Genomic DNA, 24,753 nt, shown 5'->3' with positions numbered 1-24,753 from the left:
AGGAAATTGGGCAGTGTTAGTATTGCTGGGCTGGTTAAAGCTGCTCTTCATAGCTGCAGAGTAAGTTACAGTATAGCTTTTCAGTCTGTTAGTTCCCTTTTCCCTTTCCATCTGCAGTTAGATCCTAGTAATTCAAGTCACAGCTCAGAACCATGGAATATGGTGAGTTGGAAGGGGCCCATCAGGATCAGAGCCCAACTCTTGGCCCTGTGCAGGACATCCCAGGAATCACACCATGTGCCTGACAGCACTGTCTCCATGAGCAACAGGGACCATACACCACGAGAAGTAAGTTGCTAGACAGTTGTATGTAGAAGCAAGTTCCTCTAGGATACATTGCTTTATCCAAGTCTTCAGTACTAGCTTCCTAAATTTCAACTTTTTTTTTTTTTTTAAATAGCAGTAATACTTGTCTCACTTCAAAGTTCACATGCACACCTGGTTTAAAATAAAACCTCAACTGTATCAGCCATTCACAAAAAGTCCCTTTCATCACAGGGATGCAGCTGCATACACACATTAACAAGGTCAGAGCTCCTGAGAGTCCCAGCCCTCCTGGCTCAACTTCCTTTCCCCTGTAATTTCCAGCTCTCAAGATCATACCTCTGTGGGTGATGGAAGCAAGCAGAGATTGGATCTGTTGATTCCACATCTCCTCCTCATTCTTTCTTAAAGGTTGAAGTGAGAGAAGATGACAATTAGCAGCTCTTCCTACAGAATATAAGCACAGAGCTCACCACTGCAGAGAACCCCTTCATCAAAACCTGTTCTTATACATGTCAGAGAGAGATACTTGAAGGTAGTATTTATTTTTTCAGTTTACAGGTGATATGTCATTTACAAAAAAATTACAGACAATGCATCCTTTCAGTGCAGTTTCAAACTAGTTGAAGAACAGGCAAAAGTCTGTGATGATTTGGAATGCTAGTAATTGACAGCACATGCTTTTTTCCCTTAATTGATTGGGTGGGGTACGGAATGGGGTACAGATGGGGTGATGAGGAGAAAATGCCAATGTAAATAAGGCCATGCGAATAAAAACTCCTTGGAGAACAGGACTCTTCAGCCTGGCATATTTTTGTTCTCAGGTAATTGATGCAGAGATTGGAAGTTGGAGAAGACATTTGACACCTGTTACGTTCAGTGCCCTTAGAAGCTGCCAGTACATTCCCATATCTTCAATCCTACAGTGCTATGATTTCCCATCACCTAGTGAGCTACTAAAATAATGATTAAATCTTTATCTCTACTCTCCACCATTTGAATACTCCACTGTGGTTGCTGGGAGAAAGGAAGGTCAAGTTGAAAATGCAAGCTGCTGCTGTATGGTGGCAAACTACAGACCAAGACAGTTTGACTACAGCATCAGTCACTTCTTTAAAGGTTAAATACATCAGACGATTCACCACGAACAAATCTATGATTTCAGGATGGAAAGAAGCCCAAACTAGTGTGTCACAAATTAAGCTACATCATTTGCATGAGGTTTGTCCAGCCACATCAGCCCAGGGAAAGGCAAGATGGACTGACTTCCACACCAGAAAGATCAACCCAAAGCAAGAGGGCCCTCTGTGAAGTTCATAACGAGAGGAAAACTGTTCATAATTTGCCCATCTGCTGTTTGCAGCACAATTGCTTCCTTCTACAGTATCTGAAATCTTGGACAAGACAGATCTACAGAACAAGGAAATGAGTGCAGTTTACAACTCCACTATTGGAAGTTTGAGCCTATGCTTTGTTTCTTATCTTACTTAATCCTGCCAAGGGGCTCTTAAAAGGAGATCATAACCCAGCAGTCTCTAGAGAGTGAAGAGACTTTAGACAGTCTATCAGCTGCTACACTTATGCAAAAGCATCAGAGATTACAAAGATTATATGCAAGCATGACCTTACCTTTTGGAGCTTGACTCCCAGCAGTGCTTTCTGTTCTTGAAAGTCCCCCTGAACCCTCCAGAACAATTTCCCATGACATTCAAGTAAGGACTGCTGCACAGGAATACATTCTTTCTTCCAGTAAAGTGTACACTGAAGCAGTGTTACTGACCTCCTTCCCCAGCCAACCTTTTCCCTAGCTCTCCTATGTAGTACTCTAGGGCTTTCTGGGGTGAGAATAAGGACTATCAAATTAATTCCCTAATAGCTGCCACAGGACTATTTCTAAGTAAGTTATGCAGAGGGTGGAAGGAGATTTAAGGGAAGATTGTGCATGCTTGCATATATTTACAGGTATCCTCTCCACATCTACTGACTTAAAAAAAACCCTCTATTATTAAAGTTTGAAAATTAATTTTTGCAAAATTAAAATCAACCCTCAAGGATTAATTGGATATAAAACCTATTTTACAGCACTGACTAGTATTACCTTTAAAATCAACAGGAAAAAACCCACATGCTGTATTATTATTTGATAAAGCAAAAATCGCCCACAACATAATCACCCAAAATGAACCAGTGTGAAGTTTTTATTTGCATGGCCAAAATATGTTCCTTTGGTTCCCCTGCAACTTTATTTCCCTTAACACACTCTAAGGTTTCTGCTGCAGAAGGAACAAGATGCAGCACTGCATACTTCCTTGAACAACCACTCCCACAACACCTAAACATTTAACAGATGTAGCAAATGACAACACCACGAACGGGAAAAAACTAAGTTCCACCACTGAGCATGTTCTGCAACAGCATCTTTAGGGCTGGCTGAAGTGGGCAACTTCACTTTGGAAGGTCATTTCCTCCTTGTTTCTTTACAGTGTCGGTGGTTTCAATCCATACTTCTTTGCAACTTCTGTCTGAGCATAGGCAGCATCACAGAGTGAGTAGAGGTGTGCCATCTCCATTTCCGATTTGGCCAGGTTGATAGCTTTGTTGAACATTTCAATGGCTTTGTCCAGATTACCTCTGAAATAAACAAAAATTCAGCCCAGTTAAGACTGCCAAAGCAATCTTGTCATCTCTAAAACATCCTTTTTCTTTCAGGGCTTACACTCTCCACCATTAATAACTTAAAAGGACTTTGGGAGGAACAACCACAAGAACTTGCGGTGATGCTGAGTAAACTCAGAGCTGTTACCAAGCCTAAGCAACTAGGACAGCTGTTAAACAGCCTTCCTCTGGAGAGCCCCCATGGGTGATGGGGCAGGATAAAATGTTCTCCACAGGACACCAAGTTCACTGCAGAGATAATGCTGGGCAACTGAATGAAGTCTCATCTCCCCTGAAAGGACTTAATATACCAAAGAGGAAAACTTGCACAGACAGAAGCACACTATTTAAATAAGAAATGCTTGCAAAATTTCACATGGCAATAGTTTAATTGTCTGTCCTTTAGAGGACTAGACATACTAAAAAGAGACTCTGTACTGTACTGCCAGCTACATCCCAAACCTTTGCACATTTGCAATACAATGTTACAGAGCAGGGCATTCCTCTTTCCCCAAGAACTGTGAGCTGGAGTCCTGTTGGCTGCAGGAGAAAACAGCCCAGGATCCTCAGTACAGACAGTCCAATGTCCAAGGACAACATCAGGTACACACAAGGCAGGTAATGATTAAGGAAGTCACTTTAAGTGCAGAAGGGATGTATTTAAACATCCACAGACTCCTCTGCATGTTGTCCATTAAGTATGAAATTGGTGAAAAGAAGCTATTAGATCATAAATCACAATTATGCCACAGAGAATACATATGCTTTACCTAAGAGTTACAGAACAGAAATCAGGACTTTCGGTAAGAGCTGGCCTTACAGGACACCAGGGAGAAGATCTCAAGACAGGATCCATGAGGAAATTTTAAAAACTACTGTAACTTCAGAAGTAACTAAGAACTCTTAACACTGCAATTCAGCATTACCTTTGCACTTCAATCGTTCCCATGGTCTCATATGCAAAATCACATTTGTTATCAATTTCAATGGCCTTGCTTATGAGTTCTAATCCTTTGTCTAAATCTTGCTTCCACTGGAGCTGAAGTAAACTACAGAAAAGAGAAAATTTCAAATTGGCTTCACATACTCCTCCCAAAACCCTCATCATGGTAAACAAACCCATCCCAAATGTATAATGTATTTAATTTCTAATGCAGGTACACAGTAACTTAGTAACTTCACGACTTTTGAAAACACCTATGTGAAAGTCACTTTCAATAAGCCACTTTACTGCTTTAATGACTCTAAAGAAAGGCAGATTTTTCCCAAGAGGACTTGGTACATGTTGTTTTATGAAAGAAAAAACTTCAACACAAAGTTGAAACTAACAGGGCTAAAGGAAAAGTCACATATACTTCAAGGAATGAATACTCAATTATATTCAAGCATATACTCAATTAGCAATGAACATTGATGAGATTCTCCTGAAACTTATTTGTAGCTTAGTCAAGACAAAATATAGAAATACATTTAAGAGCACAAAGATGCTTTCAAGTTATTTTTCCTGGCCAAATTTCTAAAAATAAACATTCAGTTCAGGGTGGTTCATCTAAATATGCCAACTGCTCTCGAGCACAAGGACTGCAAATTCAATACATACCCTTTATGAACATATGTAGTGGCATTGTCTGGCTCAAGGTCAATGCATTTATCATACATTTCATCAGCCTTGCCAAACTGCTGTTGATCAGTTAGTGCCTGAATCAAAAGAGAAACCTGTTTGTCAATAAGCACCCAAAGCATGCACTCTGCACTCAGCTAATTCTAATTAAAACTGTATTGACAGCATGAGATTGGATGTTCATTTATGGTAGAGCAGGCCAGGCACATCAGTTACCAGAGTTAAGTTTCAAATTTGAGGCTTTTTGGAAAGCTTCTGTGCTTTAAGTGCACAAATTACTGACCCCACTGCCACCTGTAATGGGAAATCCACAAGCAACATGCTGTGTGCTGTAAATAAAAACCATTCTAAAAGTCTGTACCTGCAAGCTTCAACTCTTCCATTTTCAGATATAATTCTTTCAGAAGGAAATGTACATTGCCAACCTACTTAAAATCAGAATGTCTCATGCTTCCTACTAAAACCAGCAGTATGTTCTTAGAGAAGAAATTACAGTCTCTGTTACAAGTATACTCCCAACAGCTGTTCTAAACCACTACATGCCAATGGCAGCAGAACAAAAATGTCACCCTAGTTCCACACATCTGACTCTCCAATTACCCAGAGAATCCCTGGCATTCATCAGCTGAGATGCCACATACATGCAGGAAGAAGGGAAGCATGCAGGAATAACCTCTGGCTCCTAATAACCACCCTCAGCTCTCATTACTTACACCCTGCTCCACCAGTTCCCCTGCACCTCCTCTGCCCCAGAACACCCATAACCATAAATGCAGCACGTCTTATCTCAGCACTTAGCACCACAAATCTTCATCTGTTATCTGAAGAAACGTTATATCCAAGGTAAAAAGTACAAGAGAAAGCAGCATTTTCTTGAAGAGAGAGAAAAACATACCTGAGCATAGAGTGCATAGCCCTCAGCACACCTGGGAAAGTTTTTTATGACATCTTCAAAGCCTTTCATGGCTGCTTGCACAGTCAAAGCATTACTTCCTGTATAAGCTTGGCGATACTATTCCAAGGGAAAAAATAAATGAAAAAAACATTAGGCCATCACCAGACTGAAAAAAGGCTGATCAGGCCTCTGCCCACCTCCCCAAGAGCTGCCTGCATCACAATAATTCAGTTATTTTACATAAGCTGAGTGAATTGGGATTGTTCAGCCTGGAGAATAGAAGGCTTTGGGGTGATCTAACTGTGGTCTTCACGTACCTGAAGGGAGCTGTGAGAAAGATGGAGAGGGATTTTTTACAAGAGTATTGTAAAAAATGTAATCCATTCCCCCTTGTCCTGTTTACATGTTCTTGTAAAAAATCATTTTTTACAAGAACATGTAAGCAGGACAAGGGGGAATGACTTCAAATTGAAAGACAGCAGGTTTAGATTTGAAATTAGGAAAAAATTCTTGTAAAGGTGGTGAAACACTGGAACAATACCCAGAGAAGTTGTAGATGCCTCAACCATGGCAGTGTTCAAGGTCAGGTTGGATGGGGCTCTGAGCAACCTGGTCTAGTGGAAGTGTCTCTGTTCATGATGGGGGAGTTGGAATGAGATGATTTTTGAGATCCCTTCCAACCCAGGCCATTGTATGATTTTGTGCTAAGCTCCAGAAGGTGACATGCCTGTACATCCTACCAAATCTGGTTTTGGAAACCTGTCCAAGTGTCTGGACTTGGAGAGGAAAACAGATAAACAGATGAAAGAAGGAAGTCATAAGGCCTAATAATTGTGATTGCTTCCCTCTATTTCAAATGCTTAGAAATTCCAAACTTGGCATTCCTCCTTGTTCACACCATGCAAAGCTGCCCTGACAAGATTCTTGCACACTGAGTCATTGACTAGCTTGCAATAGTTTGTTTGCAATTTCTTGATGATAACCATTTTCCACAATAGTAAAGCTTTATTAAAATCAATTTTATTTGCTCTAATTAGAATCAAGATTTTAGTTCCCCTCTCACAGAACAGAAAAAATGTTCTTCTGTTTGAACAATGAGTGCTTCAAAAGAAAAGCAGCAAATCCATACTCCAACTGAAACTGTTGCATTATTCCTTTACCTTATTATTAAAAGACAGGTATGTATGTTGCCCTACTTTCCTGTTAAATAAACTTTCCTGTTGAATAAACCAGAGAACCAGAGTGTTTTAGAGAGCTCTTTGAAGCAAAAGCACCCAGACAAGCCCAGCAGTTACCTACCAGAGCGAAACACTTCTGTGCTTGTGCCAAGGCAGAATTGGGTCGCAATCGGATACATTCATCAAAGTCTTCCACAGCCTCCTCAATTTGGTCAAGCAGGATTTTCAGCTAGCCAGAATGAAAGAAAATCCTATTTCTCTATTTCATCTGAGCTTCACTTACATGATAATTCAATTAGCATCAGTTACAGATATCATCTCCAGCTCAGCTGCAGAACTGTCTAGAAACCTGCAAAACCCATAACTAAAAATCACTGTTATAATTTTGTTATCAAAGCCACCAGTGAAACTTTGGCTACCTACACAAGCAGGCAATGACCCTGTGTAGGGATGGAGAATCCTTGCATTTTAGACTGTTGTCATCATCATGTCATCATTATCACCAGTCTCCAAAATTATACTGTATTTTCTCAAGTTGTTTTGCCTCTCTGTAACCATTATCTGTGGACTATTTGGACACTGAAACATTTCAGCTTTTCCAGTTTCTATTTCAACTTATTTTGTTGGGTTGGAGTCTTTTTGGTTTTGTTTTGACATTCTTTTCCTCCACAGGAGCAGAGTTCATTATTCTTTTAGTTTACTGTGAAGCTACAAATTTTCAATCTGCAGAACACTTTCATTCCCTTCAATCAACACATAGCTCCATCTTAATTTTTGAGCACTAAAGAGGTCTAACAAATTCATGGAGAAAAACCCTGATCCATGGAAGTCTTCCTTACAAACATGACTTATTCTATCTGCATATGCTAGTGTTTTTTTTTACTTCCAGCACCATTCACCTTACAGGTCTGTTGCAGCCCAGGCTTCTCTAGGGCTAGAAATTACTAAAGGACACAGCAGTGTCACAAAGCAGAGAGGGATGAGCTGAAGAGATCCCAGTCCAGGGCCCAGGGCTGCAGGTGTTACCAGGGCCAGGTTACCTCTGCTGTAACAAAGCTTCCTGCTGCTCTGCCAGCCAGGCCCCTTCACAGAACAGCTTTTATCTGCTGTAAATGTACACAAGCCCCCACATCTGTAAGTCTCAGTTCATACTATAGAGGGCTTTCCTACAGCTATAGAAATTAATTGCTTCTGCCTGACCTGAACCTCCAAACCAGACTGTTTATCCCACAAAGTTCCCAATTAGGAGTTCATATTTTTCTGCCACAAACAGTATAAAGTGTCTCCAACGACACCATTTCTCCTTTTAGCATAACTGAAATAGCCAAGTGCTGGGATCAAATCTCGAGGGCTCCTTACTTGTCCTCGATGGTGGTAAACATCAGCATTCTGAGGGTCGATGTCAGCAGCCATGTTGAAGTCCTGGGTGGACAGCACGGGCTGCTGCTGCTGCATGTACATGCTGCCCCGCTTGATCAGAGCGTTGGCGCGCAGCTGCAAAACACGGCCAGGGAAACATCAGCCACCCCAGTGCTCCTCCTTCAGTACAACCACGAGGCATAAACTTCAAGGAATTTAGGGATTTTAGAGGAGCTATGATTTTAGTTAGAGATAATCAGAATAAATGGGTAGGCCTTGATGAAGTTAAGAGTTAGTAGTTAACTAATAATTGATTGCTTGTCAACATAATGGTTGGTTAGCTGGGTTTATAATGAAGAATATAGAAACTGATAAATAGCTTTTAGGAACATAGGACAATTGTAGGCCTCCTCTGTTCTGAAACCAATTGAAGATGGGGAATGGGAATTCTACCAAGGGTTCATTTGCCATATTTGCATTGGAAAGGTAGAAAAGTCAGAATGAGGAAGACATCATTTACTTCCTCATTTTGGGACCCCTCCCCATGAGAGGGACCACCAACCCATTTCAGGGAACAAACTATGCACGCTTAATGGCTTTTGAACTAATTACCATGTGGAGAGGGGAATGGGATGTACCAAAGTTACGAATATGCATTTGGATTTTGGGTATTCAATACTTGTATAGATAAAAGGACTCTGTAATCACCTGTAAATTGTGGTGTGTATTTGGGAGCTATCCCACACACTGCCCCACATCGCAATAAACACACACTTTCTAACTATAAACTGTTAGAGAGTCTTTGTCTGTCACAGTTGGATATCAGTACTAGATCAATATCCATGTTTGTAATAAATCAATCACAGTAAATTTTTCATTTGACTAATTTCTCTCACTGACAGGTTTCAATTATTCTACGCAGGAATAAGTTTCATATTGACCCTAAATAAATGAGTTCCCTAACTTAATTTCAAAAATGTCAGCCTATGCTTCCATCTGCTTGGATTTCCAAGCCCCCCCAAAATCCTTCTTGATTCCTATGTTTAAAAATACATCAATGCTTTTTGAACTAGCTGAATATGCAAGTGCAATTAAGGTTTTTCACTTATCCAGAGTGGATAAGTCTCCAATTCATTCAGCTTCCCTCTGTTCTTTAGTCTGTAGCACTTATCACCTTTAGTTTGCACTACTCAGTGCAGCTGTCTCAAAAATCAACAAGCCCATGAGAAAAACAGTTTCTTAGTAACAAAACAGTAAATAAACCAGAATATTCCCATTAATACATCTGAAAATTTGGACAAACAACTTCTTGAAGTATATTGCAAGATTATCATCTAACTTCTCAACCCCAACTAGAATCCAGCTGTGACAGACTCTTACCTTCACATTTGCATCTTCCATGCTGATGACCTGATCTAGGTCTGGTTTGGCAGCACTTGCATTGCCAATAAGTAAGTAGAAAGTAGCTCGCAGAAGCAAAGCTTCTGCCAAGTATCTTCCCTTTGCTTCAATTTCTTTTGTGCTTTCACTGATAATTTTGTCATAGTTCTCTTCTTCCATGTATTGTTTGGCTCTCAAATAGCCAGAGCTGTAAATGATGTAAGAACAGTTATATATATCCATGCATACACTGAACTCTGCAATTTCCCTTCAGATGTTTCATCAAATCATTACAAATACTAACTTGTGCTATACTTTTACAACACCAGCATAGTCCCATTGGAACATTCATTCCTGGATGGAGGCATCTCGAATGGAAAACAATTTCCACAAAAACTGGCCAAATTACATTGGAAATAAAGAAGAAAAACATTTTGAAGATTTTGAATGTGAGCTTCATTTGTCCCTTGAGATTTTTTTTCATGTGAAGAACAGCAATAATCTCTGGTTTAAACAAGAGTGTGGAATTCATGGACAGGAAAGTGAAATGTTAAACCTAGCAATGTGCAGCTTGTATGTGGAAGAAATTATTTAATAGCAAAAAATTACAGCACTCCCTTGTTCTCAGCTGTATCCTGGATTCAGTGAATCTGCCTGTAGATCAGGACATTCTCTCTTACTTAAAAAAAAAGAATCATAATGCTGTTTGCAATAGTTTTCAAACTGACAGCATTGCAATCTTCCAAAAATAATCTGGAAAGTAGCATAGTAATTTAAGGAATCATTAATGTGGTGCTCAGGCTCCACTAAACAAAACACAAAACAAACCTACAAAATCAAGTTTTTCTATGCCAGAACAAACTTCTCATTTATGGGCAATTTGATTCCAGAAAGACAAAACACCATTTCAGCCTCAGTTGCTGTAACTGCATGTTTTCTTTCAAAATCCCCCTTTTCCTAGCTCATCTTCTCCCTGCCAGTCCAAAGGTTAACTTGCTCTCTTCCTTGGAAATTATCCTTCACTATAAAATATTCCTTGCCCCCAGAGCATCATCGAGCCTTCTCCAGTTCTCCCAAGCTTTACTGCGATACTGTAGTAAATATTCAGCATATTTTCCCAGCCTCATTGTCCTTCTTCTGCTTAGCCCAAGTTTGGAACAAGCCAGCTAGCTTTCACTAAGGTTTCACTTGCAATATTGATATCATTTATGTCAAAGGAATCTCCATGCCAAGTACTTCACAAACAGCAGCACGTTACACTGAGCAGAACATCCAAATCACTGAAAACTTAATTCCAGTACCAAACAATTCTCAACTGTACTGTACACTCACTTTTCTTTTACTTCAGAAGCCTCTCCCTCTTTGTCCTTATCTTCATCTGATTTCTCACCCTTAAGCAAAGGTTGGGAAATTATATCATCTGTGAAAGAACTGAAGTAGGATTTAATGAACTGTGGTGAGGGCATCAGAGGCTCCCGATTCTGAAACAGAGAAAGGAAATTCCAAGTCATTAGGTGGTGGGATCAGATGGGAAAGATGGAAATGGATAGCAAACATGATTATTAAAGAAAAAACTGATGGAAGAAACAATATATGACTTTCACTCTTTCATCTGATAGCCTGATGTTTTGGATTTGCTATTTTGATGTTCAGGGATCCATTAAGCTTCAGATCACAATGCAATACCCCTCATCAGTGAAAACAAAGGGATGATTTTTGGGGGAAGGGGGAGTGTATCTTTCTTTCCACATATGTGGCTAGAAATAAGGACTCTTAGGATATCATAAGACATCGGGTAGATGTACAAAAGCATTGGGTGTGCAAATAAACTGGGTGAAAAATGCAAGCTGGTGATTTAAGCATGACCCTAAATTCAATCAGATTCTGAATGTCAGCTCCCTCTTTTCTCCAGCCTGTCCAAGAGAAGCTGCTGTCATTATTACAATGGAGACTAATGAGGCAATACCCTAGTTCTGTGTGGAACTTGACCAACATATTTTACCTAAAGTCCCAGAAGTAACACTTCTCAGGTAATCAGTCCTTTCTACAGCCAAAAAATTCTTGTTTAAAATAAACTGCACACAAGAATTACAATGCAGTCTCTCCTGCAGGACAACACTGAATGCACTCTTCTGAAGCACACCTATCTATGTCCACCACACTCATAACACTGTTGTCACCTCCACACTACACATTTATGTGAATTTCTATAGGAAAGAAATTCAGCATCTCAAAACCAACACAGGATTTCAGTACTTCAACCACCATCAAAACACAAACAAGAATGCTTTAATAACAACAAAGCACATACTAATATCTGTCTCAACCTTTTTGTAAACCTACAGTCACTTAAAATTACTGATCCTGGCTACCCCTCAGCTTCCACAGTTCTCTGTTCTGCAGTTTCCAAACATTCATGCATAGATGTCTGTCTGTTCCAACACACCCAGTTTCCATGAAGTTGCAAGTTCAGAAATGCCCTACATAGGGCAGCACACCAACTCAGGGTGTCTCTCGAACGTCATAACAAATTCCATTATTAAAGGGAAACAACTGCTAGAAGCAGATCTCTCTTCCCTGCTGAAGTTCTGAAAACTTTGGAGAGGTCCCACAGGGAAACAGCAGTGGTACAATGGCAGCTTTGTAGGAACCAGTTTGTGTTGCTTCTTACGCTTGAGCAGATGAAGACAGTGACTTGTTTACAGCAAGTGACAGAATGCCAACAACCAACTTTTCAACAACTGGTCAGGTGAAATAACAATTACTCAGCAGTATCACAAGTCCTACCTTGTACTTCTCTTTGGCTTTTTCTTTTCCAAGGAGTTTAAGAACTTTATCAGCTAATAACATACTTTGCTGGTTTTGGAAGGCTTCTAAAATGCAGACTGCAGTGACATCTAGGAAAAAACAAAAGTGAGATTAAAGGAATTCTGATAGTCATTGAAGTACACTATAAAATGTGCCACTGAGTACAATGAGGCACTGCCAAAATAATACATGTCCTGCTCTCAAGCCAAAGCCCCTGTTTCCAGTTTGCTGTATTTACTGTATTCTTCAAGACACAAATTTTTATCCAAAATGATCTTCCTGGGATAAAAGGATTTCATGACAGTGAATGAAAAGAAATTAGATTTATTTTTCTGTTCATGTTTTTATCTAGAGACAAACACACTTAAATCCACAGTGAAAATATATACCTCTATCAGGGGCTTTCACCATTTTGAAACTTTGAGGAGAATAATTATGTTCATATGGTGCTTGCATTAGAAGTGCTAACACAGCTTTTCTTCTGGGATTGGTCTTTATTTTCTACTTCTGAATTTCACATTCAGTCCCATCACATCTCACTTACTCCTCAGTTTAAGGAATCTGCCTAAATTCTAGCTCAAATCTTTCTGCTCACCTCTGTGACTTTGGAAGGGAGCAAGGAGAAATACCTTGCTAGCCTATTTGAAGTGCCAGCCCCTATCACATGGCTCTCATTCACACAGAGAAACCTCTGCAAATGTTAACCCACTGCTGCCCGAGTGAAACTTCCCAGACTGAAATGCACTCTTACCACTCACAGTTTCTCTGGACTTAATGCAATGCTACCATGGGTTTTCCCTGTTTTGTTTTCATTTAGACATTAGTGAAGATGACCAGAACCTAGACTTGAAATTCAAGCAGGGTGCAGTCTGAATATGCTTGAAAAGTAAATGTCTTGCCCTGGAGTTTTAGTATATCTCTCTAATTCTGCTGCCAGAGAGACTATGAAGCCATCACTTATACAGAAACTGCCTGCACCTCTGGCATGGTCCTGAGGCACATCAGAGTCCCTGGGAAAGTATGGTACCCCCAGAAAGAATGTGTTCTACAAAGCCAGCAGACATTGCCCAAAGACTGCTGCACTCCAGGCCTGGCTGCAGCAGCAGCATCTTCCCAAACAATACTGTCAGGGATCACTGGAGGAGTCTGCTGCTGCTGGTGGCTGGGGTTTTGAGGTTTGTTTGGTTTTGCTTCCCTCCACTACACGGGCATACCCTGCTTCCTGGGGTTTTACTGGCCATATGTGGTTGGCAGGCAAAAGCAGGATTATAGAAAAACAGTGTTGTTCCAAAAAAAAGCAAGAAAGCTTCAGATCTGAAAAAACTGCAAGCAAAAAATCAAATAGAAATAAAGGCTGAAAATAATTGTCTCTGCTATTAACAGTAAAAAGAAGTTGTATTTAAAACTGTCCTACTGTCACAGGGACACTTGATCTTCCTTGGGGCTTTTATCACCTGGCAGCTGCATAAGGTTTAGATTTTATTACAGCACCCTGCAAGTGCAGCTGATACACAGTGGTTGCAAAGGATGCACTAAATGGACCAAGTTGCCCTTTTCTAGTTACTACTGTCTTAAAAGGGCATACAGGCATTCTGCCAGCAGATAAACAGATAGATAGATAAAAACTTCACATCTAATTTACCTTCTAATTTGGCAGACCTAATTCTTGTCTGTTACACATAATGAAACTAATTTAACAGTTAGATTTCCCAGCCAAAGCACTGTCTTATTATCTGTCCTCCTGTGATAATGAGCACAGCTGAAAATCTCATTTGTCTTTTAACCTAACATCAGCAGAAATGATTTCACTTGATGAAATTTATATGGGTAATTTCAAGCAGTGTACTGTAGCTCAAAAGTGCCATGAGACAACACATCTGACCTGTAGTTCTTAATTTCCATGGCTTCTCAGTGACATCTTCCTGACAGTTCAAAATGTGTTCTGTTTACAAATAGCATTGGAAGGTCTGACACAGTAATTTCTCCTGAATACAAAGTATTAATATAAAAAAAAAAAATCTGTTCTGTTTTCAGAAACAATGCACCAGAAAAAAATGCTACTGAAGCTCTTTTCCCTCTAATACCAGTCCAAAGCATTTAAATTACTGGAATACTTTTATTTCTGACCATGCACCTCTACCTGCAAAACCCTACATTTCTGTAGTAGTATAATTTCTCTAAAACAAACAAAGAAGAAAGTCTCTTTACTGCATGGAAATAGAACAACTGGTTATCCACTCATGCTAGATTAATTCTATACTAAAGTGAAGGAGTTTCCTGGAAAAATAATACCTTGAGTTGCTACAGTAACATCAATTTCTCAGCAGTTATTTCAGATGTGAGCAGATGAGAGTTTGAGAAACATGAAAAGGTTTCTTCTGACAAGAGAGGAGTATGTATTTGCAGCAGCTATGAATGGTTTTAAATACATAATGATTACATTACTGCATGACTGTAGCTACAGAAGTGAAAACAAAACATTTCCAAAAGTTGCCATCTCCAAAGCAGCAGAACTAATTCCACTTTTAAGCAGACACAGCATGAGCCACTCACCTTCTAAACATTCCTTCTTATTGTCTAGCTTCTCATGGGCCTTTGCACGTCTGAAGAGAGCTTTGACATATTTAGGGTTGAGCTCAACAGCCTTTGTACAGTCCTGTGCCACTTCTGTCCATTTTTGCTGTGGGTGGGAGAAGAGCACAGTGAGAGGGGCCCCCTGAGCTCCCCTGTGGCTCCCCCAGCTCTGGGGTCACACAAACCCAGCGGCAGCTGCGGCTCCAGGGCTCTGCTCCTCCCTGCAGCGCCACAGGGAGGAACTGCCGGGGCACAAAACTGCCAACTCCTGCACCAGAAATGCAATTCCTACACAATACTAAATTTTTGGTGTACAAAAATTTGTAAACCAGACAGTGTACAAATCCCATGGGAGAACATAATGAGTTGATGCAAAGATGCTTGCAGGAGGTAACACTGGGACTGAAAGACTGGTGTAAAACAACTAGAAGAAAAAAGATGGAAATATAATGGAAGCAAACAAATTTACCAAAGTGCTGAAACTTTATTTTTTAATGTTATTTCAATTCATCAAAACAGGCTTTTCTAATATATATGTAATCATATACATTTGGGATTCATTATGGCATGAATTTGTGCTAGACAAGAACTAAATCCAATGCCAGATTCATGCAAGCACAGCCTCTCACCTGATACTTCAGACTGTACAAGGCCAACTCTTCCACTCCTTGATACAGCTCACCAACTTGACCTCATAAGCAAATCCATCATACCATAATAAGCAACACTGGCTGACTTCTAAAATAACACCCAGTATACTCAGCTGTCGAGTAAACATTACTTCCCCATGTGCAAAATTTAGGTCTTGGCCTTTACTAGGATTTCAATGATCTTTTGTTTACATTTTGAAGTAGCATCCTTCCAAAATATCTGGCCTTTCACAGTCAATCACTCACGTAGAGAGAAGTAAAATAAACTTATGTCCAAGAAAATTCTTCCAGAGAATAAGAAATTAAAACTTTGTCTTGGAAGAACAAGATGCATAAGAATTACATAAGATCTACTGAGTGTGGTCAACAGAAAATAGTTTAATTTACATGTAGAAAAGTATAAGCTGAAAAAAGCTGCAACAGCATCTTTTGTGAAAAGAAAACATCATCTGTTGTGAATGCAGCAGATGTTATCACTTGGGACCTTTCAGTGGATGAAAGTGACAAAATACAAAATTGATAATGCTACTTTTTACAGTAAACACATAATTATCTTTAATTTCTTACCAGTTGTTCATAGGCAGCAGCTCTGTTTTGATAGAAGGTAGAAAGATCAAGGTTTTTCTCAGGAGGACACAGGCTGATAGCCTCAGTATAACACTGAATAGCTAACTCATATTTTCCTGCTTTAAAGTACTTGTTTCCTTTGTTCTTGGCTGCTTGGGCTCTACCAAGAGGACTCTGAAAAAGAAAGTGAGAGGTCAGTTCAAATTAAAAAGGCATCACAGCACACAAGCTATGCACTTTATATCAAAGATATAAAAAATGGACCTGACTTGTAAACTCTAGCCCAGACTTCTGAAAACTGTCACTGATTTCAGTTCCTGGAAACACATGAGAATTTTCTTTTGCAAGTGTATCAGATAGGGGATAACCTTTACACAAGATTCACTACAATGGTAATAAACAATGCAGTGATTTGTGTTTGGAAAGCTGAACAGATTGTAATCTTTTACATGGCTGGTGATGGGGAGAACCAATGAGGTAAGTTGTTTCTCCAAAGGCTGAATGTGTAAAGACAACAAAGCCCTCAAAGCAATTCAAACAGCAGAGCCTCCTGAAATACATACAGCCCTAGGACCAGAGGTGATCATCAGACTATGAATTAAATATGGAAAACACTTCGTGGAAAGACCTATTGAGCAAGACAAATAAAACCTGTAAGGAAAATGAAGCTGGTTTGCCTTTCATGCTCTAGGCAAATCAACTTTACAGCTGACTCCTCTACAGCTTCACACACCCTGCTTCCTGTAATGACAAGTGTTGGACCATCACCACCTCAGCAGGGGATGGGAAACCTTCCTGACTGGCCTGGGACCCTGCTAAATGCATCTTTATGTTCTGCACCACGTGTTGATGATCTGTATTTCTGGAGAAATTAACATTGCTACCTACTTGAAACCCCTGGATTTCCAAACCAGTTATCAAAACTTGTGCTTTGTAAGGGATTAGATGTAAAAATGTTCTATCAAAGAGCATTCAAGAAATAAGAACTGCAAAAGATTCTCACATTGATCTTCTGTATTTCTGCTCTTCTGTTACAGCCTCACCTCATGGACAACATTTTGGGGCATTCTGCCAGACCAAAATGAGCAGAAGTAAGGGCACAAACGCCATTCCACCAACCCTTCTGGGCAGGGAAAGGCTACAGACTGGGGGCAGAAGTGCCTTTAACAATAGGTGCAGGATTCACCACATATCCCCTGCACTTCAGATCATTGAGGATTTTTTGGGAATTGTCCCTGCTGCTCTTTGACCACACTTCTGACTCCTCTACCCAGTTATCCCCTGCCAGGGCTAAACTGAACGGATACAGACAACCAGACAGCTATAACACAAATTTGAAAGCAATTTTGCATTTCATTTGCCCATTCCCCTTAATGTCTGCTCATTTCATCCCAACCTGATCATTTTTTGCATCTAAGTAATTTACTTTAAAACTGAAAACCTGAGGGGAAGCCAGGTTACTACACAACCTGTCTTTTAAGGCCTGGATCCCTATCCTGGCAGGAGAGAATCAGATAATGGGCGCTAGCCTCAGTTCCTACCTAAAATTAGGCATCCAAATAGAACAAAAGAATCCTAGAAGCATTCTCCTGAGGGAAGACTTACAAGTGAAACCATATAAGGGAGAGAATTTCTTAAATATCCCTACTGCCAGCAAAGCTCTTCTCGCAAGTCATGAATCACTGCATCAATCTGCACCACCTTTATTGTTCACAGAACAAGGCAATCTGCAAGGTTTTCAGATTTTTCTATTGTAAAGCTCCAAATTTAATTTGATAAAAGATAATTAACTTCAGCCCATACACTGTGTGTAACTCTATGCTACTCTATGCCAAATTTAGAGTGCAACTATTTTTACTGAGAGACAAGTAACTGTGTATCTAGTAAATTGTTTCTTTAAAACTTAACCAAAGTCTCAAAAGGTTAAATTTATTTTGAGTAGGTCCTAAATTTATCTCCAAAAACAACAATGCTTTTCTTTTAACAAAGGGAAGGGTTATGCATGTGCTGCAAAGCTAAATGCATGCAAGTCAGCTTGAATTTTTCCTTGTGCATGTCTAGAGCAAACCAAATTAAAGATGCCCTTGTGTGAAAATCTTACAAAAATCAGTGCCATTCCTATTAACTTGGGTTGAAAAGGAAAAACACATGATATGGGCCATGTTGTAACATTCACACATGTTCCCAGTGTGAAAATGATTCAAGACTGCAGAGATGAAGCCTAACTGCAGCAAGGTTACTACTACTAACCTACTACTAGCTTACTATCAAGCCTTCCCACAAGCCAACAAGTGCACACAACAGGGATCAAAACTTCAGAGACTACAGACAGGATGCCCAAGTTATTGAAATCAGTAACTCTGTTATGAGAGTGAACTTTTAGGAACCATTGCAGGATCACAGACCACACACCCACTCATACAGAAATGAATCATGGAGCATCTGCTGACTCCTTGGCTACCCCCTGCTGCACCCACGGCATGAGGCAGGAAATGTGGGGTAAAGACTCACAACTTGGAGCACAACCTGCTCTCAATTCAATAAAGTCATTTAGCAGCATTGCCCAAGGCAAGGAAGAAATCAACCTGTTTGTTTATGCTGCCTTAAACTACACTGCTTGCTCTGTTTTGTTTCTGCACCCTTACTCAAACTACTCTGCTGTAGCCCTCAGTATGCACCCAAAACACCACTAAATCCAATGTACATTTTAGTTTAGTTTGGTGGGGTTTTTTGCTTGATGGTTTGCAGGTTTTCTGGTAGCTGTTTATTTTTTTAAAAAAAGATATTAAAGAACTCACATTACATTATACGCTGCAATACCTTTTCATGACAGAACAAATAAGAAAAGAAAATTAATTCCTCACATCAGTTTCTGAAGGTTTGTCAAGACTTAAGTTTAACCCTTAGAAAAAATTATAAGCATATTTTTACAAATTCCTTCTCAATTGCTACACTGGACATACACAAGATAGTACTTATGAAACTGATTATGCAAACAAACTTTATGCACAAGTAATCAAGAACCTCATTCTTCTGTTTTCTTGCCAAAATAATAATTCTAGACATTATTTTCCAATTTCACTGCTTCTCCCCACCTGACAGCCTGACCTGAACCATGTTATGTGGCACACTGGACACTTTTTATCCCCAAGGTGAAGGTCCATATAGAGCAAGAAAAACTCTCCAGTTTGTCATCTTCTGGTCAAAGAATCTGTGCAACAACCAAAGCAGCTCAATAAAATGAATGTAAGTTCCTAACAGAGCAACAAAACAAATAACTCAGAAGTTATTTGCAGCTACACAAAAAAATAATATCTCAGCTACACAAAAAGTAACATCTCACTACTTAGGACTGCCTTCAACAACTGTTGCTTAACAAGTTTTAGAACAGAGCTTAAGCCAAAGGACACTTGTGAAATTGAGTTATCAGTTATCCAGGTACCTGAACAAGCAGATCGCTAACTGACTAAAGAACAGACAACAACACTGGCAAAATTTTCTGAACTTCTAATTTAACCTCAGCAAATGTGCTTTTCTCACAAAATGACCAGAAACTGTGCGCAAACAGCAACTTTACAGCAACAGACTGCAAGAATAATAATGCTCAGTAACTCCCTGCAATGGCAGTATTGTTAAACTAGCTGTTCAGAACCTTATATATTTGAGGGAGACTGTTATTCAAAGCAGAACAAGAAATTTCCTGCCAGCCACAACAGAAGCATGAGCAGAGTTTCAGCATTTTTCTCTTGGTTGAAAAGGATTTGCATGAGCCCTTATCTGACAGATGACATGGAGGGCGACTACTGTTTCAGCCATCTTAATTCAACCTGCAAAAAAAGAAAGCCTTGGTCTAGGCCTCTTTTTTGTCCTTTGCAAGTGAGAGAACCCTCTTAATGAGATGAGGTACCAGGAAAAAAAAAATTCCTGTTCTTTTCTGAATACCCACCTTTCCATTAGTTTTTTTTTTACTAAGGTTCACCTCAAGACTTTTTTCAAACAAAGGCATTAACTGAACATAAATGGTTTAAAAAGTCTCTTTAGAACTAAAACCACAATGAGAAAAAGCATGTTTACATGAGCTTTAGAAGTAAATTCAAAGCACAAGCAAGGATATATTACACTCAGAAAAAATGTAACAAAGTTGACAGGACAAATTCACCATGTACTCATCACCTTCCTGTTAAATGAATTTACCATCCACACCTTCCATAAATAAGCCAAGAGACTAACAGTTTTACTGCTATTGTACACACATTCAGGAGTTTTCTACACCTTTCCACCATAGCTAGCACAAAATAGAAGACTTACAGTAGGTTGACAGTGAGATTTACTAAGCAACAGGTGCACAGTACAATAGAAATGACTTTTTAGTTCCTTTGCTTAGATCAATTTAGAGTAAGCACCAACATAGACGTATCTAGACTAAGGGGTTCAATTTGTTCCCATCCTGATCTAATGTCACAGCAGAGAGAGAGCAGCATTCAGCAACTGCCACTGAAACAGACACTGGAAAGAAGCCACGCTGGCTGGCTGCTGACCCCGGAATGTGGCACCACAAAGGCCGAGGAGTTTGTCACGTTCCCCCACACTGCACTCAAGGACAGGGCCCAGCTCACAGCAAAGTGTGCAGAGACAGGGACTGCTGTGACCCCAAGGGCTTTGTCTGAAACACACAGGGCCACCCAGCTGCCCCCCTCTCACACCAAACACAGTGTTACCCTGTCAGCCTGCTGAAAGGGTTAAGGGCTCAGATCTGCACTGCCACCGAGCTGCAAAAGGAATTGATTCCAACTTCAAGGGGAAAAAATACTGAAGCAACCAACACATTACCTCACTGACTAACCACTGCTCATTCCTGTATGACAAGGAGGGTATAAAACCTGCTAAGAATTTATCATGGAATAAGTTAAAAAAAAAGAATCAATTGGGTGCCAACTAAAGCAATATATACAAAGCACTCCATATTTTAATTATGCAATACTCCCTACAAACCAGGAGAGCATGTGAAAAACAACTACTACTGAGTGACTAAAACACATTCCATCCAAATGACAAGAAACAATGACAAATGTCATGAACAGATGCAATTTGGCTTTAGGACCTTTGAGCCATCCATAGATGCATCATTTAACTGGCCCAATAATACAGTTTACTGTACTGCTAAGGAGCTGTGCTTACAGGAGAAGGAACCTCAAAAGTAGTTCAGCTTTTCCCAATATAGCACCTGTGCTAAGGGCTTCTGCCAACACAGTGTCAGTCATAGATCACACACTTGGCCAGTGCATCGATGGCAGGAGAATCCTCTGGTGCAGACAAAGCCTGGGAAAAAAATGTGAGGCCTGTGCAGCACGTAAAACAAAAGCTTGAGGTGCATGCAAAATGTAACAAGTCAGAATAAAGAATAGGGAAGGTATAGGACCTTATTTATTTTTAAAGAACAAAGAAAAAAAATTCAAGGTCGTGTCTTCAGAAACAGTGACCAGAACATCAAATGGATACAGGGGCTGATTTAATGAAAAGCACAAAACAGTGTGAGTCCTAAGTTACATTTATGAGTAAAAGAATAGTTAGCTGACACAGCTGTTGGTAGCCGATTCATTATTGACCGATGTGTTTTCCAAAAGATTTTCCTCTTGTATTTCAACTGTGGAATGAATTACTGGCTCTTATTCACTGTGCAGACTTGTACATGAAATCCAACTGAGTTTCAAAAAATACCTCATCACATTAGAGAGGCAGATTAATACAATACAGGCAGTTTTACAAGTGAAGCATCTGCAGTGGCTGTATTTTCAATCATGGGTCTTATCACTTATATCCATAACTAATAAAATACGAGAGGAAACATGAAATCTACATGGCATCATTGCTTTGGATACGAGTAACAGGAAGACAATCCTCCACACACATAAAGCAGTCCTGGGAACTTGCAGCCACATTTATACTCCTGATGCAGCCATATTGTGACCAGCTAGACGATTATCTCATGTAATCAGTCAAATCTGATAACTTCTGCAGCTTTCCTAATCAGCATCTCTCATTTCTTTACAGCATAAGCAATGACAGTCTTCAAGAAACTTTCCATCAGGTCATACCACTCAACTTACCCTTAAATGCACAGAGCCTTCTAGTAATTCAATTTGTGGAGCAACACACAATATTTTAAATCAAATGCTAGTAAGTGTTTTAAATGTTTTAAGTGCCTCCTTCCTACAACTGCAGCATGACTACAAACTCCGGGATATTGCTGGAATTCAGAAACACAACCAAGAAACCCAGAGTGAAGGCACTAACAGGGAAGTCACTGCAGAAAGACAAAGGTCAGGAGCAGCCTGCAGAGCTCACCTGCAGCAAGCACACTCCCATAAGTACACCAGATGCTGCTTGCAGCCACGAGCCAAAGCTACCACAGTAAACAGTCTGCATTTGTCCTCTGTACACAACTTCTTCAGGACTGTTTGGTGCCCAGGAAGGAACAAATCAGTGCACTGAAGTAACTGCCTCGAGGTCCAGCAAAGGATTTACTGTGCTTTGGGAATGCCTGGGAGCAGCTATGATTCACCAGCTGGGGAAGTTGCCACCTTCCTCTCCACTGCCCGCCCCAGCGCGTCAGTCTGCAGCACCCCAACCATCAGGGTTAGAACGGACTTCTCCCTGTCTCCAAGAGGTGATTCCTCTTCTCTCCTCATCATTTCAGATGGGAAGCTCAAACAGTCTGACAGTTCAAAGCATTCTGGGTGACGCACAAGAACGGGAGAGGAAACTGCAGCGTGGGATACTTTTAACAAAGGCCATCAGTTTGTCAAATCCATTACTTTAAACATGCTTGTCACCTGCAACCTCACCTCAGTGATGCTGCATGACTGGCAAGGCACATCTGGGACTGCAGATGGGCAGAAAGTGCAACTCAGAGGCATTTTTTCCAACACAGATATACAAGAGAACCATAGATCCGATCTGGACTCTGATCTTACAAGTTGTCCTGGAGTTTTTGCACAGATCATTTTATCTGTAAGTTCTCAGAATGGTAATTTACAACAGGATAGATGTATGCTTTGAGAGCATGCATACTTAGGCAAATTCTACACTTTGAAGTCTCTGCTGCATGAACTGTGTGGCTTCTATATTTTCATCAAACATACTATTCCATTTTAAAACAATCTTGGTTGTGTTTTCTTTCCACTCTGCTATATTCAGCATCTCACACACAACAGATCAGACATTTCCTTTTCAAAACACTATTCCTGGAGGAAACTTATTCACACCTACTCTAGACCTCAAAGGCAGAGGTATGTTCCCCTCTCAGCAGCACAGATCCATGCTTAGCCAATTGATGAGAAGATGCATTTGGCAATGCCTGATCTTGGAACAAACTAATCCCGAGCCCTGTGTGGTAAGGGCAGAATCACAACCACGAATACCTGGCTAGGAGCTCAGTGGGTCACACAGGCTGATCACAAAAAGACATGGAAATCTGGGAGCATGTCCAACCAAGGGTGACAAACATGATTTAAGGGACTGGAGCATCTCTCATAGAAGCAAAACCTAAAGGAGAATGGCCTGGTCAGCCTTGAGAAGAGATGGCCGAGAGGAGACCTCATCATTATCTATCAGGATCTGAGGAAATGCATCAGGAGGATGGGTCTGGGCTCTGCTCGGTGGTGCCAAGCAATGGGACAAGAAGCAATGGGCAGAAACTGATGCACAGAATTTCCACAAGGACATGAGGAAGAATTTCTTTACCGTGCAGTGACCAAGCACTGGAACAGGTTGCTCAGAGAGGAGTCTCCCTCACTGGAGATACTCCAGACCCTCCGGACACACTTCTGTGCAATGTGCTCTGGGATGACCCTGCTCGACCCCGGAGCTTGGATCAATGACCCACCGAGGGCCCTTCCGACCCAGCCTGTGATTCCGTGACCTGCCGGGCGTGTCACGCAGAGCACGACCAGGATGTCACCCGAGCTCCATCCCATCACACGCCGCTCCTCGCTGGGGACCGGCGCCCCGACAGCCGCTCTGCGGTCGGGCCCAGCGGCCCGTGGGGCCCTACCGGCGGCAGTTCCAGCCCGGCCATCCCCGCGCTGCCCCGGGACCCCGGCTCCCCGCGCGGCGAGCCCGGCCCTGCCGCCGCTCCGGGCGGCGCCGCTCCCCGCTCACCATCTCCTCGTGTCCGGGCCCGTCGGGCTGCCCGGAGCCGCTTTCACTGCCGGGCCCGGGGCTCGCCCGCCCCTCGGGGGTCTTCCGCTCGCTAGCGCCCTTCCCACGCCGCGCCGCCCGCCGCCCCCACAAATAGACCGCGCCGGCTCCCAGCAGGATGGGGGTGCCCAGGACCAGCGCCAGCTGCCATCGCGACAGCCCGGCGCTGCCGCCGCCGCCCGGCACCTCCACGGGCTTCGAGGCGGCCATGACGCCCGGGAGGAGGAGGAGAGGAGGAGGGAGGGTCAGCGGACACGCGGGGCGCGCCGGGAGGGCGCGGGAGCGCCGCTGCTTCCGCCCGCCTGCAGCGCCCCCTGTCGGAGCGGAGGGGCTCCCGCAGCCATGTGAGGGAGCCCGGGCGGAGCCGGGGCGGGTTCGGGGGAGTTCCTCGGGAAACAGCGCTGGAATGGCCGCGGGGCCGGAGAGATCAGTGCTGTGAAAAACGCCAATCACTTGTTTTTAAAATTTTAAAAGTTTAATAGTAATAAAATGGTTATAAAAATAGTAATACAATTAGAGTAATAACAATTTGCACAAATTGAATTAAGACAATATGAGACAATAAAAACAAAGAGTTACAGATATCCGGGTACCTTTTTCTGG

General features: G+C 41.3%; 1 protein-coding gene across 1 annotated transcript; it reads right to left on the bottom strand.

Annotated features, from left to right (window-relative positions):
• Window positions 1–790: 790 nt before the first annotated feature.
• Window positions 791–24,399, bottom strand: TOMM70 (translocase of outer mitochondrial membrane 70). Its single transcript, XM_064725626.1, has 12 exons — window positions 24,112–24,399; window positions 15,952–16,125; window positions 14,714–14,840; window positions 12,140–12,249; window positions 10,685–10,833; window positions 9,353–9,560; window positions 7,973–8,107; window positions 6,735–6,842; window positions 5,436–5,552; window positions 4,520–4,617; window positions 3,846–3,968; window positions 791–2,895 (listed from the first exon to the last, which is right to left on the bottom strand). Exons 1-12 carry the CDS (start codon window positions 24,358–24,360, stop codon window positions 2,742–2,744), a joined length of 1,752 nt encoding a protein of 583 aa, XP_064581696.1. The 5' UTR covers window positions 24,361–24,399; the 3' UTR covers window positions 791–2,741.
• Window positions 24,400–24,753: the final 354 nt, after the last annotated feature.

The sequence above is a fragment of the Zonotrichia leucophrys genome, chromosome 1 (assembly GCF_028769735.1).
Source record: "Zonotrichia leucophrys gambelii isolate GWCS_2022_RI chromosome 1, RI_Zleu_2.0, whole genome shotgun sequence".
Taxonomy (NCBI): Eukaryota; Metazoa; Chordata; class Aves; order Passeriformes; family Passerellidae; genus Zonotrichia; species Zonotrichia leucophrys.
Note: the sequence above shows the minus strand (reverse complement) of the source record. Positions and strands in the feature narration are given on the sequence as shown.

Coding starts and splice junctions, on each gene's coding strand:
- TOMM70 (XM_064725626.1), bottom strand. CDS start 24,360: ATGGCCGCCTCGAAGCCCGTGGAGGTGCCGGGCGGCGGCGGCAGCGCC. Junction 12,250..14,713: donor TAAGAAGGAATGTTTAGAAG/GTGAGTGGCTCA, acceptor GTTTTTTCCTAG/ATGTCACTGCAGTCTGCATT. Junction 3,969..4,519: donor ACTACATATGTTCATAAAGG/GTATGTATTGAA, acceptor TCTTTTCTGTAG/TTTACTTCAGCTCCAGTGGA.